General features: G+C 41.5%; 1 protein-coding gene across 2 annotated transcripts in view; it reads right to left on the bottom strand.

Moving 5' to 3' along the window:
* Window positions 1-475: 475 nt before the first annotated feature.
* Window positions 476-20,587, bottom strand: part of LOC139534113 (chemokine-like protein TAFA-5) — a 208,387-nt gene continuing 188,275 nt past the window's right edge. For both annotated transcript variants that reach the window (XM_071332879.1, XM_071332880.1), the window contains exons 4-5: window positions 12,498-12,674; window positions 476-3,676 (exon numbers count right to left, since the gene is read on the bottom strand). In XM_071332879.1, coding sequence (XP_071188980.1) covers window positions 12,666-12,674 — 9 coding nt within the window. In that variant the 3' untranslated portion in view covers window positions 476-3,676; window positions 12,498-12,665. The remainder of the gene's footprint in view (window positions 3,677-12,497; window positions 12,675-20,587) is intronic.

Raw genomic sequence — 20,587 nt, forward strand, 5'->3', positions numbered from 1 at the left:
CAGTCTTCCAGAAATTTGAGACTGGGACAGAGGTTCACCTTCCAGTAGGACAATGACCCTAAGCATTCTGCTAAAGCAACACTCGAGTGGTTTAAAGGGGAAACATTTAAATGTCTTGGAACGGCCTGGTCAAAGCCCAGGCCTCAATCCAATTGAGAATCTGTGGTATGACTTAAAGATTGCTGTAAACCAGCAGAATCCATCCAACTTGAAGGAGCTGGATCAGTTTTGCCTTGAAGAATGGGCAAAAATCCTAGTGGCTAGATGTGCCAAGCTTATAGAAACATACCCCAAGATACATGCAGCTGTAATTGCTTTAAAAGGTGGCTCTACAAAGTGTTGACTTTGGGAGGGTGAATAGTTATGCAAGCTCAAGCTCTGTTTTTTGTCTTATGTTTCGTTTGTTTCACAATAAAAAACATTTTGCATCTTCAAAGTGGTAGGCATGTTGTGTAAATCAAATGATACAAACCCCTCCAAAAATCAATTTTAATTCCAGGTTGTAAGGCAACAAAATAGGAAAAATTCCAAGAGGGGTGAATATTTTCGCATGCTACTGTATAGGAAAGAGAGTTTTACACAGACACACACACACACACACACACAGTAACATTCTCCAAGTTGTATGTCACCCACTTTGCCTCTTTCTCCATGGCAAAGACATTATCGCAAGCTCTATTTTGTAGCTACATGTACCATATAGCTCTAGGAGAAACTCCTCATTGTACTTTGCTCTAATCAAATTAAAACTGTTATGAGACACGACTCCTCCAAACATCACACCGAACCTCAAGGATACGGGAGAGATTATTGAAATTCAATCAGATGTAATTAAATATTTATAACCGTCTTGACAATTGCAGGCTACACGGACACACACACACACACTTTCAGGAAAGTCACTTCTCATTTGCATCTTTAGAAAACTTCTTTGTCAACAACAACTGTATTAATCTCCAGCTGGTGTTGGTGGAACAGGCTGATCCAGTCAGTCAGGATTAAGAAGGAACGTCAGTCAGCCAGCCAGCCAGCTAGTCGGACTGGTCCCAGTCAGTCAGTTAATGAAAATTAGTCAGTTGGACTGAACAGCAGAGAGCCAAGTGTGGATAAGAGAAGTTCAGCATCTGGATCTGAACAGAAGTGAATCCGGACAAGTTGGGGGTTAATCTTGAAGGTGTAGGCCTTCACTCAGAGCCTAACACAAGACCTTTGAAGCCTCTGTGAATGCTTGGATTTGTCTTTCATGGAATCAGAGCACCTTGGACAGCACCATCTAATGTAGCGGGTGTCTGGTTATGTGGTGCTGTCCAGGGAACTGATATCTTTTGTGTTTTCACTTGCATTAGATCCGTAGCCCTTTGCAGGGTAACCCTTTGTAAGTTCTTCAACATCATAATCTTGTAGGTCATTAAATATTGACCAGGTGTACTACTCTGCATATGTACTGTATATTATTGTATAACTGTGGAATCCCTTCCACCATGATACATACAGCCAGCAGCATACACACATTGAGTCAGTCAACTTCTATTATTTCGGTCCTAACTGTCACTCTGAGCAAATGCCTTTATCAACTCTGCATCAATACATTCATATTCATATGTTATTGTAATCAAATCCTAGCGAGACTGTCTATAAATAATTTGATTTGGTTTACTTATGTATATCAGGTGTTTACCTATTAGATATGTATGAGGAACTTACATGTGGACAATTAGACACTGTAAAGTAGATGGTCCAGAAGAAAAAAACTATTTCAGGCTGTCAGCTTTTGGCATATAGGACAGAACAATTAAATAAACGTAATACAAAATAAGATATGATAAATCTTACTTGAACAAATTTGATGACTTTGAATATCAAAGCGTCTATATTAGCTAGTGATGGTTATTTCATGTATTTATTCTTAAAATATTTAATGATAAAAAAAGTATGTAAATTATTCTAAAACTTTTCCCGCAATGCCTCCCTTCTTCACGTGTCATCATAATTTTCGTCACTCAGGACTGGAGATCAGCATTGTGCGACAAACACAAAAATAAAATTTGACATTATAGAGAAATTAGACAGTATTCCACACCTTTTACAATGCAATACTGCAGCAATCAGCAGGTTCCGAAGGCTGCTCATTGACTAAAGTGACAAAATCTCTGTCTGTGATTAGCTCAATTCATTTTGTAATGTTATTTTTCATGTTTTTGATAGATAGTGACTCTCATGCTGGAATTCAATCAATTGCAGATAAAGGGAAACCGCATTGAGGGTTCAGTCAGATTGTATATGCTGTGTCAGTTGTTAACCACATTAAAACCATACACAGCAAGACTCTCACAAACATCTGTAAAATATTACCATTAAATATTTAAAACATATTCTGAGTGAACTCAAGTGCATTTCTTTCCTTTATCTGTGATTGATAGATTGGGAGATTAGAGGTATGAGGAGAGAAGCTAGTTGTCATGAGAACAGAAAGAGAGCAGGACAAACCAGCATCAGAGAGCTTGTTTTTCACGTTCTATGGCTGCCATTTTGTGACCACATTATTCATGTCGAATAAGGTTCTCTACAAAGGTACAACATATAAAACTGTTAAATATATACGTTTTAGGCTTTTCAAAATACATTTAATGAAATGTGCCTTTCCCCCACCCACCAGCCGCAATCAGAAATTACAGTTTCAATATTCTCTTTTTTGCCTCAATGATGATCAGTAGTTTTACTCTTTTACTGTTTTACCAACCATGCTTATTGCAATGTGTTCCAATTTGTAGCTAATGAAAAATGCAAATCAGATTTTTTTATATACAGATATGTTTACCTATATCTTCAGTTTCAAAATACAGTGGTGGGTTTAGTCAGAGAAAAACATGTTTTTAAAGGTAACTCCTTTGATTGTATACTTGTCCAACTAGACATAAAGTCCAACATCTACAGCTATGAGGGCAGTCATTGTGGTGTAGCAAGAAAAACAAGTATCCATTTATCTTTCCCAATCTGGTCCATCTAGTCTTACTGTTATTTTTTCCTCTTTGGTCTATAAAAATATGGAGGGTGCCAAAGTTGTACTACTCCAGCAGAAGTTCTATTCACAGCAGAGCACAAGCCGAGCAGTAGGATCTGGTCCAGTCTGGTCCATAGTCTGGATAGATCCAGTCAAACGTTTGGTCCAGTCCATAGTCTGGTGCTAGGTCAGACACATCAGAGAGCCTCGGGCCTGGTTCACAATAATCCTGTTCTTTGGGACACGTAACTGTCCCATTAGTCTAACAGAAGCAGGTGAGGTTGAAGTAGTGGGAGCCCTCGGTCCACTGAAAATTAGCAGACATTAGCTGAACAGTACAGTAGTCGATCCAAAATGGCTCCATAGTCACCACTTTCTCCCTCTCTGGACAAGGCGCAGCCGGACACCTGACCTCCATGGCACTAGAGGATTCTGCTCATTTACAAAGCAGACGGAGAGTAATAGGAGCAGGCAGACGGGACATGTTGATCCAATGACAGACAGTGGGTTATCTACAGCGGATGGTCATTGGTTGGTCGGAGCCGCAGACGGGTAGAGCCAGGAGTCAGGGCACAGGAAACTTCTCCAGAGTCAAAGATGAGACCTCGCTCTCGACTTCCCCAAAGTTCCCTCAAACCCTCCAGTATTGGCCGTGGTTGACTGTGTTTAAGAGACCTGCGGATCAATGAGAACACAAGTTCTGTCAGAGTACAGGATAATCAATGCTAGCTAATGACAAAAAATCCTTTAAAAATGCTAAGTTGCTAACACTTCAAAACATGCTAAAGAAACCAATGCTTGTGGTAGAAGTTACCCAGGCCATAACCACAGACAGATCTAGGATTAGATTTCCAAATGCCAAATATCAATGTTGACATTGAAGGGGGTGAAGAATACATTGGACTAGTTGTTAGGGTCAACATCTACCTACTCCGCAATGATTGTCCCTAGATGAACGTTGTACTTTCACTCCCATTATTCCCCTAATAGATACTGTATGTGGAACTTCTTAAAATGTCTACAACTCTGATATGAGGTTATGGAGAAATTAGACAGTCCCATACTAATCACTGTCATCAGCAGTTTACTCTGGCATCCAAATATTGTGAATTTTGCTGGAGCATTAAACCCAATAACAAAACAAGTATTGCAGTGCAGAACTGTAAAACAACTAATCAGCCTTACAGAATAAATCTGGAGGGAAAAAAAGTGTTGTTCGTCGTCACGCCATCTGGCCTATGTGTGGTCTCCAGCCTACTTGATAAAGGCATTGATGCCTTCCAAGATTGCCGGGGCAGCTTAAATTTATAATAATGAACTCTTGACAATTACACAGAGTGCAAATTCCCAAGAAAGGGGGCAGGTGTTTGGGGAAATCTGGGGATAAAAACACCAGGAACAGAGCAATCAGGAACTAAAGGAACCTGCATCATTTAATAGGATAATGTCACAGTGTAGTGTAGTCAGTGCCTGCAGGGGAGACGGTATGGAGGGAATGACCCAAGAGTATCCGGGCTAAGAAGAGGGGCATGTCTCCCACTAATACGACCAGTGCAGCACCAGCCAACCTGGCAATTAGCGCCATTAAAGATTCTGAACTGCTGCAGCGTCATTATGACAGTGACAGTCACGCTGCCTTCTAGTGGTAGAGATTACACTGAGACTGCATTACAGTAACACAGTGGATGGAATAGGCAGCAAAAGTGGTGGTATGACATGGAAATGAAGCATTCATTTGTTGATTTGTTTGTAAGTTCGATTGATCGCTCGTTAATTAATTAATCAATCCATCCACTCATTCAACACAGGCTAATGGCAAAAACATGGCAGCTAGAGGTCGACCGATTAATCTGCTTAATTCGGGCCAATTTCAAGTTTTCATAACAATCGGTAATCTGCATTTTGGATGGCGACTATGGCCGATTACATTGCAATTCACAAGGAGACTGCGTGGCAGGCTGACCACCTGTTACGCGAGTGCAGCATCAGAAGGACCTTGTGGCTGCAAGGAGCCAAGGTAAGTTGCTAGCTAGCATTAAACTTATCTTATAAAAAACAATCAATCTTCACAATCACTAGTTAACTACACATGGTTGATGATATTACTAGGTTAACTAGCTTGTCCTGTGTTGCATATAATCAAAGCGGTGCCGGTTAACTTCTTCAGGCTGCAAGCCCGACATCGGGATCAATATGACAACAGCCTGTCCAAGTGCAGAGCGCGAAATTCAAAATCTATTTTTGTAAAATATTTAACTTTCACACATTAACAAGTCCAATACAGCATTTGAAAGATAAACATCTTGTCAATCCAGCCAACATGTCCGATTTTTTAAATGTTTTACAGAGAAAACACCACATATATTTATGTTAGGTCACCACCAAATAAAAAAAGACAGAAAGACATTTTTCACAGCACAAGTAGGCTGCATTTAGCATGCACAAGCCAACCTAACTAACCTAGAACCAACCTAAATAACCTAGAAAAAACTACCTCAGATGACAGTCCTATAACATGTTACACAATAAATCTATGTTTTGTTCAAAAAAAATGCATATTTTAGCTATAAATCAGTTTTACATTACTGCTACCATCATAGTTACAGTAAGAAATCGCACGGGAGTAGCCAGAGAAAATACAGACACCAACGTCAACTACCTTATTACACTTCAGAAAACATTTCAGAGAAATATATGGTGGATAGCTAATGAAAGAGAAAGATCTTGTGAATACAGACAATATTTCAGATTCTTTAAATGTTTTACAGCGAAAACACCACATATATTCATGTTAGCTCACCACCAAATACAAAAAGAGAGACATATTTTTCACAGCACCGGTAGCATGCAGCTAGCATGCAGCTAGCATGCAAAGCCAACCTAACTAACCTAGAACTAACCTAAATAACCTAGAAAAAACTCCCTCAGATGACAGTCCTATAACATGTTACACAATAAATCTATGTTTTGTTCAAAAAAAATGCATATTTTAGCTATAAATCAGTTTTACATTACTGCTACCATCATAGCTACAGTAAGAAATCGCACGGCAGTAGCCAGAGAAAACAGACACCAACGTCTACTTCTAATTTCACATCAGAAAAGATTTCAGAAAAATATATGGTGGATAGCTAATGAAAGAGAAAGATCTTGTGAATACAGACAATATTTCCGATTTCTGAAGTGTTTTACAGCGAAAACACAATATATCGGTTATATTAGCTTACTACAATAGCTAGCACACAGCAGCATTGATTCTAGTCAAACGCTAGCGATAGCACAGTTCGACAGATATATGAAAAAGCATCCCAAATTGGGTCCTTATCTTTGTTGATTTTCCATCAGAATGTTCTCCAAAGGGTCCTTTGTTCAGAACCGTGTTCATTTGGACCTAGAACGAACGATGTCCCTGTTGAATTAGCATGACACACTGGCCATGCCATGCTAACCTCTCCGTCTTGACAAAATTCTTGCGTCGCATCACGTCTAAAGTCCAGAATAAATTTCAATAATATAATTAAAGTATATTGAAAAAACATACTTTAGGATGATTTTGTGACATGTATCCAAAGAAAATCGAAGCTGGAGGTCATATTCACCTATAACGAGTGTTTTCCAGGAGCGCGGTCCAGTTCCTACTTCGCGCCCAGAAAAAATTACCTAAAGTGCGCACTTATCACTCAAAGAGGTTCCTTTCAGTCCCTGACAGAGATAATCAAGTCCTTTTTTCTCTCACTTCCGCATGACAACCAGGGGAAGATGTGTGACGTGTTTGTACAGTCCCAAGTGCCAAGGCCTTTTATAGAGAGTATCTTGAAGAGAGACATAGCTTCTTGGAAAATTCACTTTTTCCAGAAAATGGGCTGTAAAAAGAGTTATGTTTCACTTAGAGAAATAATTAAACCTGTTTTAGAAACTAGAAGGTGTTTTATATCCAAAGGTAATAAATAATATGCATATTGTACGAGCAAGAATTGAGTACGAGGCCGTTTGAAATGGGCACCTTTTTTCTGGCTACTCAATAATTTCCCTTGCAGCCATAAGAGGTTAACCTCTCTGAACCACCAATCCCGGATCCGGGATAATTGTCATCAGCAACGCTGAATAGCATAGCGCCACAGTCAAATAATATTACTAGAAAATATTCATATTCATGAAATCACAAGTGCAATATTGCAAAACACTGCTTAGCCTTTTGTTAATCCACCTGTCATCTCAGATTTGAAATTATGCTTTACAGCGAAAGCAATACAAGCGTTTGTGTAAGTTTATCGATCGCTCGACAAAACATTAAGTACACTTAGCATCAGGTAACTTGGTCACGAAAATCAGAAAAGCAATCAAATTAATCGTTTACCTTTGATGATCTTTGGATGTTTTCACTCACGAGACTCCCAGTTAGACAACAAATGTTCCTTTTGTTCCATAAAGATATTTCTATATCCAAATACCTCCGTTCGTTTCGCGCGTTATGCTGAGAAATCCACAGGAAAAAGCATTCACGACAACGCAGACAAAAATTCCAGATAATATCCATAATGTCCACAGAAACATGTCAAACGTTTTTTGTAATCAATCCTCAGGTTGTTTTTCAAATATCTATTCGATAATATATCAACCGGGAGTGTTGGTTTTTCACTAGGACCGGGAGTAACAACTCACTCAGAGAGCCCCCACCTATCCACTTACGCAATGTGATCGTTCTCGCTCATTTTTCAAAATAAAAGACTGAAACTATGTCTAAAGGCTGTTGACACCTTAGGGAAGCCATAGAAAAAGGAATCTGGTTGATATCCCTTTAAATGGGTAATAGGGATGCATAAGAACAGAGAGGTTTCAAAAACAGAGGCACTTCCTGATTGGATTTTCCTCAGGTTTTAGCCTGCAATATCAGTTCTGTTAAACTCACAGACAAAATGTTGACAGTTTTGGAAACTTTAGAGTGTTTTCTATCCTAATCTGACAATTATATGCATATTCTAGTTTCGGGGGCTGAGAAATAGGCAGTTTCAAATGGGTACGTTTTTTAGCCAAAAACTAAAATACTGCCCCCTACACTTATTAATTGATCATTGAATCACAGCCTGCTTCAACTTCGCCAAACGGGTGATGATTTAACAAAAGCACATTTGCGAATAAAGCACAATCGTTGCATAAATGTACCTAATCATAAACATCAATGCCTTTCATAAAATCAATACACAGAGGTATATATTTTTAAACCTACATATTTAGTTAAAAGAAATGCATGTTAGCAGGCAATATTAACTAGGGAAGTTGTGTCACTTCTCTTGCGTTCAGTGCAAGCAGTGTCCGGGTATATGCAGCCGTTTGGGCCGTCTGGCTCATTGCGAACTGTGTGAAGACCATTTCTTCCTAACATAATTAATTTGCTAGAATTTTACATAATTATGACATAACATTGAAAGTTGTGCAATGTAACAGCAATATTTAGACTTAGGGTTGCCACCCGTTCGATAAAATACGGAACAGTTCCGTATTTCACTGAAAGAATAAACGTTTTGTTTTCGAAATGATAGTTTCCGGAGTTGGCTATATTAATGACCAAACGCTCATTTCTGTGTGTGTTTATTATAATTAAGTCTATGATTTGATATTTGATAGAGGAGTGACTGAGCGGTGGTAGGCAGCAGCAGGCTCGTAAGCATTCATTCAAACAGCACTTTCCTGCGTTTGCCAGCAGCTTTTAGCAATGCACAAAGCTGTTTATGACTTCAAGCCAATCAACTCCCGAGATTAGGCTGGCAATACTAAAGTGCCTAATAGAACATACAATAGTCAAAGGTATATGAAATACAAAAATGGTATAGAGAGAAATAGTCGACGTGTCGAAATAGTCGACATAATTCCTATAATAACTACAACCTAAAACTTCTTAACTGGGAATATTGAAAACTCATGTTTACAGGAACCACCAGCTTTCATATGTTCTCATGTTCTGAGCAAGGAACTTAAACGTTAGCTTTTTTACATGACACATATTGCACTTTTACTTTCTTCTCCAACACTATTTTTGCATTATTTAAACCAAATTTAACATGTTTCGTTATTTATTTGACAAAATTGATTTTATTTATGGATATATATTAAGTTAAAATAAAAGTGTTCATTGTTCAATCAGTATGGTTATAATTGTCATTATTACAAAAAATATATAATAATATATATATATTTTTTTTAAATGAATAAATACATCCGGCCGATTAATCGATATCGGCTTTTTTTGGTCCTCCAATAATCGGGATCGGCGTTGAAAAATCACAATCGGTCGACCTCTAATGGCAGCCTAATACAATAGTGGCAAGGTATCTCTGTGACATCTCAGGAGAATTTGAATGCAAATTACTTTAAATAGACCGCAGGCAGTGAGTCTGTCTGTGTTAGCTCCCCTTTCTCTTCCACTACAATATCTCTCTCACACTGGCTGTGGTAAAATATAATACTGTAAATCTTGCACACAAATCGGATCTCTATAAAAATGGAAACTGGCTATTAATGTGGCAATTCTGACCTGTAAATAATATGTATAGGCACAGCATGATTATTGAATAGGTTTACAGTAATCCCTCGTTTATCGCGGGGGTTACGTTCCGAAAATGACCCGCGATAAGTGAAATCCGCGAAATAGAAAACTTTTTTTTTTTTTACAATTAGCAACTATTACATGTATACAAATACAGTGACTCACGTGTAGGCCGTTTCGTCGACATTATGGGTTTAGGAGATGTTCGAAATTACAAGATAATTTGGCCAACTTAATGTAAATTTGCCAAGCTGTTTTATGTACGTACACATAACTGCACGAGACGACAAAATGATAGCACAATTCGTAGCATGTTTTGATACAAGAAGCGGGAGTGAGTTTTTAGCGAATCAGAATGCAGAGCACAATGCACCAAAAAAAAAAAAAAAATGCATTATGAAAATCCGCGAAATAGCGAATCCGCGATAAGTGAACCGCGAAGTGGCGAGGGATCACTGTACATAGGAAATGTTATTTCTTAATCTTATACTGTATCTTCAGGAACAGATTTCTGATGCTTAGGAGAATACTAAAAGCAATCCTGTTGGCTAAACAGATATATTCTGCTTTAGCTGCCCAACTTTCAGGATGACCCAAAACAAGAGCATCAATGGAGATGTGCTATTGTCAATAAAGTGACAAGGTGTTGCATTTTCACGGCACAAATGTTGTTAGGGGCCTCCCAAGTGGCGCAGCGGTCTAAGGTACTGCCTTGCAGTGTTAGCTGCGTTATTACAGATCCTGGTTCGATACCGGGCTGTCTCGCAGCCAGCCGCGACCGGGAGATCCATGAGGCAATGCACAATTGGTCCAGCGTCATCCGAGTTAGGTAAGGGTTTGGCCGGCCAGGGTGTCCTTGTCCCATCATGCTCTATCTAGCAACTCCTGTGGCGGGCCGGGCGCTTGCACGCTGACACGGTCTCCAGATGTACAGTGTTTTCTCCTACACATTGGTGCGGCTGGCTTCCAGGTTAAGCGTGCATTGTGTCAAGGGTTGTGTTTCGGAGGACGCACAGCTCTTGACCTTCGCCTCTCCTGAGTCCGTACGGGAGTTGCATCGATGGGACAAGACTAACTACCAATTGGGGAAAAAAGTGAGGAAAAAAAAGTGAAATAAATTTAAAAAACATAAATAATTTTAAAAAATCCAATAAAATAATAATTTGTTAGGACGTGACAGAACTTCTGGGAAATGTTGAATTCAGGCTGTAAAACATCAAAATGTGGAATAAGTATGAATACTTTCTGAAGGCACTGTAGTTAGTCTCCTCACACTGTTTCTAACCCTGACAGTTATTATGAATGCAGGTTACAGATGAATAACAATTCCATCTGTTGGATATCCTAACGTTGGCTGGATTCCAATAACAATTACAACATACAGCATAATGTGACTTGAAGGTAGGATTGCAAAATTCTCGTAAATTTTCACGGCTTTCCAGAAATCCCGGGTTGGAACATTCCTGGAAATGGTAGGGAATAAAAGGAAATCCTGCAACCATTATTTTTAGAAAACTTACTTGCAAGGTCTGATTGTGGACTGTAAGATATGAGTTTCAGGCCACTGTGTTAGGGTAAGGCTTCAATATAAGGCCTTGTGCGATACACTACCATTAAAAAGTTTGGGGTCACTTAGAAATTCTCCTTGTTTTTGAAAGAAAAGGACATTTTTTGTCCATTAAAATAACATCAAATTGATATACAGAAATACAGTGTAGACATTGTTAATGTGGTAAATCACTATTGTAGCTGGAAACGGCTGATTTATTTATGGAATATCTACATAGGTGTACTGAGGCCCATTATCAGCAACCATCACTCCAATGTTCCAATGGCACGTTGTGTTAGATAATCCAAGGTTAGAATTTTAAAAGGCTAATTGATCATTAGAAAACAAATATACAATTATGTTAGCACAGCTGAAAACTGTCGTGCTGATTGAAGAAGCAGCACAACTGGCCTTCTTTAGACTAGTTGAGTATCTGGAGGATCAGAATTTGTGGGTTCGATTACAAGTTCAAAATGGTCAGAAACAAAGAACTTTCTTCTGAAACTCGTCAGTCTATTCTTGTTCTGAGAAATGATGGCTATTCCATGCGAGAAATTGCCAAGAAACTGAAGATCTCGTACAACACTGTGTACTACTCCCTTCACAGAACAGCACAAACGGGCTCTAACCAGAATAGAATGAGGAGTGGGAGGCCCCGGTGTACAACTGAGCAAGAGGAAAAGTACATTAGTGTGTCTAGTTTGAGAAACAGACCCCTCACAAGTCCTCAACTGGCAGCTTCATTACATAGTAGCTGCAAAACACCAGTCTCAACGTCAACAGTGAAGAGGCGACTCTGGGATGCTGGCCTTCTAGGCAGAGGTCCTCTGTCCATTGTCTGTGTTCTTTTGCCCATCTTAATATTTTATTTTTATTGGCCAGTCTGAGATATGGCTTTTTCTATGCAACTCTGCCTAGAAGGACAGCATCCCAGAGTCGCCTCTTCAATGTTGACGTTGAGACAGGTGTTTTGCGGTTACTATGTAATAAAGCTGCTGTGTGTGCACGTGTGCTGTATTGTTCAATCCTCTGTGTGGATACAAGGCTCTGTAATGGGTGTAATACAGTACTTTAAAAACAACATATAAGGCATGTCAATATAATGGTCCAGAACTCAATGGTTCTTCCTAATGCTATACGCATGGATTTTTTGTTGTTGCAAAACGGACTCTGGGGGCCTTTGAGCTCAAGGCGTGGAGTTTCTACACTTCCATAGAAATAGAATTGCAACACTAATATACAATATCATATTATTACCAGTGTATCTTAGTGCACACTTGTCAACATCATGCTGCAATAATATTACTCTGCCAGAATCATAAAAACAACATCGGTTAGGTTAGATGTTTGTTTTCCCATTATGTTTTGATGCTGATTCCTGTGTTGATGGATTCATTCTGTACCTTGCTTTGTGGATAATGCCCAGCATGGTTTAGAATTGGTTGTTCATGTTCATGGACCGGTGGTGGTGGTTGGTGGTGTGGGCTGAGGCTGTCTGTCAGGGTCATCAATGCTCTCCTCCGCCATGGTACTGTCAGAGGAATGGAGGATCCACAGGGACTCCAGTCACGTCATAGAGCCTGGAGGGAAATCAGAGGTTACCACAATTGACCAATAGAATTAGAGCAATATGCACTACAGGTCAAACGCCTACTGTGCAGCTACCGTAAATAATAATACAGTAACACAAAAATTAATGTGAGATCTCTCTATAGTTTTCCAAACCATAAAATACTTTTCAAAATGGAGGTGGTGATGTGTGTGTGAGAGAGAGAGTGTATGTGTCTCTTTCTAGGTAATGGTTTGAAGTGTTAGCTTGAAGTGTGCATGGCAGTCTCAGACTAGGGAGGAAGGCTTGGCAGTGGTGGCTAATGGTTTGCAGCGGCTGAGTCTGTTTGCATGGCAGTCGGAGCATCTGTCCTCTCCGCGGTGATTCTGTTAAAGCCTCAACTGGATGTGTTCTGCACGGCATGCCAGCCATGTGTGTGTGTTCTGTCGTACCAGCTGGGCCCAAAGGGATCAATTACACAGCAAGGCAAGGCATCAAACCCTGCACCACACCACCGGGAATCCCTCCAGTACCCACAGCCTACAGTACTATACAGCCTCTCTAATGAGTTAGCTAGGACTGGGACTATGGATGATCCAAATCCAAGGGATTTGTTACACACACTGTTCAACACAGTCATACAGTACAAATACACTTTTAGAAAAAAGAGAGCACTTTTCTAAGAGGGTAGTGTGTGCAAATATAAACCCCAAAAATGTATTCCCACTCAAAATCATATTTTCCCTAACCTTAACCCTAACTCTAAACCCAAAACGCTAACCATAAAACTAAACCTAACTCCTAAATCTAACCCTTAACCCTAATTCTAACTCTAACCCTCATTGTAACCCTAAAAAAAAAAAATCCCTTGTGAGGTCCGGCGAAATGTCACACATTCTTTCCTTGTTTTACTTTCCTTGTGAGGACCACACACACACAAGAATAACACCAAGAGGTAACACTCCCAAACTCCATTAAGCCCGTGGGATCAGGCCTCCGAGAGGCATCACTACAGACCCGGATTCAATCCCCGGCTGTGTCGCGACTGGGAGAAGAAAAAGAGTGGGATCACCCTTTCCTCACAATCTCCTCAGTCCTAACACACGGACTCCTTCACTTCCTTGATTAGCAAAACTCCTCCACACCATGTCTGCTGCTGTGAAACAGCCTTGATTACAGTGTGGTGCATAATCACAGGCTTTCTCTCAGTGGATGCCTCCGACACCACTCTCTATTCTGTAGTTAAATACCCCAATCAGGAGTGAGCTAATGGATTCACTGATTAAATTCATAATCCGCCACTTAAGAGGCTACCCCTCTATGTTTGGTATAATCAGTTTGTGTGTGTGTGTGTGTGTGTTTTAGTTTATTAGGATCTGCTTTAGCTACTGCAGCAGCTACTCTTCCTGAGGTCCACATAAAACATACAAATACATGACAGTGTGTGTGCGCGTGTGTGGCTAGCCCTCCACACATAGTGTGAAGACGAGAAGTAGCAAGGCCCGTTTAGGCCGACAAAGGAAAGTGTGTGCGTGTGTGTGTTTGTTGTGTTAAATCGTTTTCACTGAGTCAGATGGTTCAATTGAGACAAGCCTTACTCTAATTTTTTTTGAGTCAATGTTTAGTTCTAAATGGAACTTAAAGTCTGAACCAATCTTTGAGAAATTAGTTCTATAACAAGTGAGTGTTTTGGTAGAGCTTTGAGGCATATCTTTTAGCTGAGGAAGTGTAAACATTAATGTGCAGGGCTTGGATATACTGTATACTGCGCTGTTATATTCACCTCAAGAACCACTGCATGGTGTTCCGGAGACGAGAATTCTCTTGAGAAGGCGGTTTTCCACCAGGAGACTGCAAGTTCATGCATTTATCACTTCCTGCCGAGATGAAATGTTCTTTAGAAAACCTCAATCTAGAGGCGAAAGAAACGCACACCTATTTAGGCGAGGTGCTGGCTAGCGGAGTGGAACACTTAAAAAAATAAAAGGAGAGACGGACACACTATAGGAGCTCATATGCAAAAATGTTATGTCCAACATTTCGACAGACAAGCTGTCTTCATCAGGGTATAATGACGAACACTGCGGGATGACTCATTTATATAGTGTCAAAAGACACACAGGTGTCTGTAATCATGGCCGGGTGTGACCTGATATCATTGGTTAATTCTCATATATTAAAATAGCATACAAAAAACATAAATGGATAGCGTACGATCATAGATACAATTTGGCTACATAAGCCTACAAACATTTACAATAGCAAATCACAATAACCACAAGAATGGCTTCAGATCAAAGTCTATGTTGAGACCGAAGGAAGCAAGGGTCTTTAAATTTAAAGATCCAGGCAGCCTCTCGTTTTAACAATAAATTGTCGAGGTCACCCCCTCACCTAGGGAGGGTGACATGTTCGATACCAATATAACGTTGAGATGAAATCGAGTGGTTTGCTTCCAAAAAGTGGGCCGCAACTGGTTTTTGAACCTAATGGTGATACGACTGGTTAATTTTACCCACATATTTTTTACTACAAGGACAAGTTATAAGATACATAACTGCATTAGTGGAGCACGTGATAACACCTTTGATTGGGATCCGTTTCCCTGTTTGGGTGTGTTTGAAGGATCTACATTTATAAGTGCCATTGCATTGAGCACAGCCATTACACTTGTAGTTTCCATCCAGTAGGGGCACAAATACACGTTGTGCAGGGATATTTTGGGGTGGTAAATCAGAGTTTACCAATTGATCTCTGAGGTTTCTGCGCCGCGAGAATACAACTAAGGGAAGGTCCGAAAACACATTACCGATACTATCATCGGATCTTAGAACGTGCCAATGTTTGTGAACGATTCCCTTAATTTGTTCAGAGCACTTTGAATAGCGGGTAGTTAGAATGCAAGAATGCTTCTTTTTGCAAGACTGATCTTGAAAAAGGTCATGTCTCGTTTTGTTTTGAATTTTCTCAATGGCAGTATTAATCTGACCATTTTTGTAACCCCACTCCTTGAATTTTCTTTGCGTCTCAGACATATTTCTGTCGAAATCTGATTGCTTTTTACAAATTCTTTTGATTCGACAGAATTGGCTGTAGGGCAAACTGTTTTTCAAGAGAAGTGGGTGACAACTATAAGCCCCCAAAAAACTGTTACAATCAGTGTATAGAACATTATCTTCAGACAAGATCAAGAAAACTGATTTAACATGAATCAGATTGCATAGTAAATCTCAGATGCTCAGAACAGGAGTTAAGAAAAGCATGTAACGCCTGGAGCTATTTCGCATCACCCCTCCATAGAACAAAAATCTCTTCAACCCTCAGCCTTCTCACAAACGTAACAGGGTCCAGAACCATGAAAGACAATGGCCACTACTTGATGTGATCCAATTTGAAAAATGACTTGAATGTACACTACCGTTCAAAAGTTTGGGGTCACTTAGAAATGTCCTCGTTTTCCATGAAAACATAGAGTTGAAATCGGAAGTTTACATACACCTTAGCCAAATACATTTAAACTTTCACAATTCCTGACATTTAATCCTAGTAAACATTCCCTGTCTTAGGTCATTTAGGATCACCATTTTATTTTAAGAATGTGAAATGTCAGAACAATAGCAGAGAGAATGATTCATTTCAGCTGTCATTTCTTTCATCAGATTCCCAGTGGGTCAGAAGTTTACATACACTCAATTAGTATTTGGTAGCATTGCTTTAAATTGGTTAACTCGGGTCAAACGTTTTGAGTAGCCTTCCACAAGCTTCCAACAATAAGCTGGGTGAATTATGGCCCATTCCTCCTGACAGAGCTGGTGTAACTGAGACAGGTTTGTAGGCCTCCTTGCTCGCACACACTTTTTCAGTTCTGAACACACATTTTCTATGGGATTGAGGTCAGGGCTTTGTGATGGCCACTCCAATACCTTGACGTTGTTGTCCTTAAGTCATTTTGCCACAACTCTGGAAGAATGCTTGGGGTCATTGTCCATTTGGAAGACCCATTTGCGATCAAGCTTTAACTTCCTGACTGATGTCTTGAGATGTTGCTTCAATATATCCACGCAATTTTCCTGCCTCATGATCATCTATTTTGTGAAGTGCACCTGTCCCTCCTGTAGCAAAGCACTCGCACAACATGATGCTGCCACCCCCATCCTTCACGGTTGGGACGGTGTTCTTCGGCTTGCAAGCCTCCCCCTTTTTCCTCCAAACATAACAATGGTCATTATGGCCAAACAGTTCTATTTTCGTTTCATCAGACCAGAGGACATTTCTCCAAAAAGTACGATCTTTGTCCCCATGTGCAGTTGCAAACCATAGGCTGGATTTTTTTATGGCGGTGTTGGAGCAGTGGCTTCTTCCTTGCTGAGCGGCCTTTCAGGCTATGTCGATGTAGGACTGATTTTACTGTGGATACAGATATTTTTGTACCTGTTTCCTCCACCATCTTCACAAGATCCTTTGCTGTTGTTCTGGGATTGATTTGCACTTTTCGCACCAAAGTACGTTCATCTCCAGGAGAGAGAACGCGTCTCCTTCAAGAGCAGTATGACGGCTGCATGGTCCCATGGTGTTTATACTTGCAAAATGGATTGATAGCCTTCCTTCTTCAAGATTCCTTTTACCCTGTACAAATCTCCCACTTTACCACCACCAAAGCACCCCCAGACCATCACATTGCCTCCAATGCCCATCTTAATCTTTTATTTTTATTGGACAGTTTGAGATATGGCTTTTTCCTTGCAACTCTGCCTAGAAGGCCAGCATCCTGGAGTCGCCTCATCACTGTTGACGTTGAGACTGGTGTTTTGCGGGTACTATTTAATGAAGCTGCGAGTTGAGGACTTGTGAGGCATCTGTTGTGCTTGTCCTCTTGCTCAGTTGTGCACCGGGGCCTCCCACTCCTCATTCTATTCTGGTTAGAGACAGAATTCTGTTCTGTGAAGGGAGTAGTACACAGCGTTGTACCAGATCTTCAGTTTCTTGCCATTTCTCGCATGGAATAGCCTTCATTTCTCAGAACAAGAATAGACTGACGAGTTTCAGAAGAAAGTTCTTAGTTTCTGGATATTTTGAGCTTGTAATCGAACCCACAAATTCTGATGCTCCAGATACTCAACTAGTCTAAAGGCCAGTTTTATTGCTTCCTTAAATCAGCAGAACAGTTTTCAGCTGTGCTAACGTAATTGCAAAATGGTTTTCTAATGATCAATTAGCCTTTTCAAATTATAAACTTGGATTAGCTAACACAACGTGCCATTGGAACACAGGAGTGATGGTTGTGTTACGCCCTGGCCATAGAGAGGTTTTTATTCTCTATTTTGGTTAGGCCAGGGTGTGACTAGGGTGGGCATTCTAGTTTCTTTATTTCTATGTTTTGGCCGGGTATGGTTCTCAATCAGGGACAGCTGTCTATCATTATCTCTGATTGGGAATCATAATTAGGCAGCCTTTTTTCCTTTGGTGTTTGTGGGTAGTTATCTTTGTTAGTGGCACTATAGCCCTGTTAAGCTTCACGGTTGTTTCTTCGTTTCTTGTTTTGTTGGTGACATTTACAATAATAAAAGAAAATGTACGCTCACCACGCTGCACCTTGGTCTACTTCATACGACGAGCGTGACAGAACTACCCACCACCAAAGGACAGAGCAGCGTGGCCAGGAGGAGCAGGGATCCTGGGCCCAGGAGAAGAGAGAGTGGAGGACATCTTGGACATGGGAGCGGGTTATGGCAGGGGACAAGACCTTGCCATGGAAACAGGCGGAAGTAGCGAGGGAGGAACGACAACGATACCAGGAGTCACGGCAACGGAGCAGGCATGAGAGGCAGCCCCCACATTTTTTTTTTGGGGGGGGGGGGCACACGAGGAGATTGGCTGAGTCAGGTTGGAGACCTGAGCCAACTCCTCGTGCTTACCGTAGGGAGCGTGGTACTGGTCAGGCACCGTGTTATGTGGTGGAGCGCACGGTGTCTCCAGTGCCCACTCATAGCCCGGTGCGCTATATTCCAGCTCCCCGCATCGGCCGGGCTAGAGTGGGCATCCAGCCAGGAAGGATGGTGCCAGCACAGCACATCTGGCCTCCAGTGCATCTCCACGGCCCAGGATATCCTGCGCCAGCTCTAAGCACTGTGTCTCCGGTGCGCCTGCACAGACCAGTGCGTCCTGTGCTAGCGCCCCACATTTGCCGGGCGAAAGTAACCATCCAGCCAGGACGGGTTATGCCAGCTCTACCCTTGAGACCTCCAGTGCGTCTCCACGGCCCAGTGTATCCGGTTCCTGCTCCACGCACCAGACTTCCAGTGCATCTCCCCAGTCCGGTGAGACCTGTTCCGATTCCACGCACCAGGCTTCCTGTACGCCTCCACAGTCCAGTACGTCCTGTGCCTCCTCTCCGCACTCACCTTGAAGTGCGTGTCATCAGCCCGGTGCCACCGGTGCCGGTCCCACGCATCAAGCCTCCAGTGATGATCCATGGCACGAAGCCTCCAGTGAGGGTCCCCGGTCCGGGACCTGCGGTGAGGGTCCTCGCACCAGAGGACCCTCTGGTGCGAGGGTCCTCGCACCAGAGGCGCCAACAAAGTGGGGGGAGCCAGAGGTGGAGCGGGATCTACGTCCCGCACCGGAGCCGCCGCCATGAATTGATGCCCACCCGGACCCTCCCCTACAGAGTCAGGTTTTGTGACCGGAGTCCGCACCTTTGTGGGGGGGGGGTTATTGTCACGCCCTGGCCATAGAGAGGTTTTTATTTTCTATTTTGGTTACGCCAGGGTGTGACTAGGGTGGGCATTCTAGTTTATTTATTTATATGTTTTGTATTTCTATGTTTTGGCCGGGTATGATTCTCAATCAGGGACAGCTGTCTATCGTTGTCTCTGATTGGGAATCATACTTAGGCAGTCTTTTTTCCTTTGGTGTTTGTGGGTAGTTATCTTTGTTAGTGGCACTATAGCCCTGTTAATAATCTTCACGGTTGTTTCTTCGTTTCTTGTTTTGTTGGCGACATTTACAATAATAAAAGAAAATGTACGCTCACCACGCTGCACCTTGGTCTACTTCATACGACACGCGTGACAGGTTGCTGATAATGGGCCTCAGTACACCTATGCCATTTTCAGCTACAATAGATATTTACAACATTAACAATGTCTACCCTGTATTTCTGATCAATCCTCAGAAAATCCTCAGAAAGGTTCATAATAGGTCACAAGTGTCAAGCCCAGCAAAGATTATGCATCAATGAGATGGTTGGATTTGAAGAAAAGTCTGTTTTTAAAGAAAAGCCTTAAAAAGAAAAGCTTTAAATTGGCAGGCCTCAATGGAATTGAGTCACTATGTACTGTAAGCTTTGTCAAAAGTCCCAGTGCCTTGTCTGTCCATGTTCACAACCAGCACCTGATAGATTGGCTGTACATGTCACAGAGGCAGGCAGGCAAGCAGATAGAGAGAGAGACAGGCAGGTAGGCACTAGAACGGCGGGTAGGCAGGCACGTAGGCAGGCAAACACTCACCCACACAAACAAACACACATACACCTAGCCAGTTCGTCACTTCACACAGACAGCTCGTCCCTAGCCAACTAGGGCTTCTGACCGTCCGTTTGATGTACAATATGGAGCAGCCATGAATACCTGTCATCTCTCAGCCTCTCGGTGCCAACCGTCGACACAGGATGACAAACCGCCTTCTAACTCGGGTCAAAATAGACCCACCCAACCTTCTCTCTATACCTCACATCTGTCATACACAACAGACGTATAGCTCTGGGAATTCTTTGTGTGATAGATATACCTGTTTTTTCTCAGATAATAAATGGTTGAGGTCAATCATCAAGGATAAGGATTTCATATGCAGGTAACAGTAGAAAGGAGTTAGTTACAAGGGGGTATAGGGCTCCCTTGTAAAAGAGGCCTTGGTCTCAATGTAATTTCCTTGTTTAACCTCTTA

Source organism: Salvelinus alpinus, chromosome 11 (genome assembly GCF_045679555.1).
Source record: "Salvelinus alpinus chromosome 11, SLU_Salpinus.1, whole genome shotgun sequence".
NCBI lineage: Eukaryota > Metazoa > Chordata > Actinopteri > Salmoniformes > Salmonidae > Salvelinus > Salvelinus alpinus.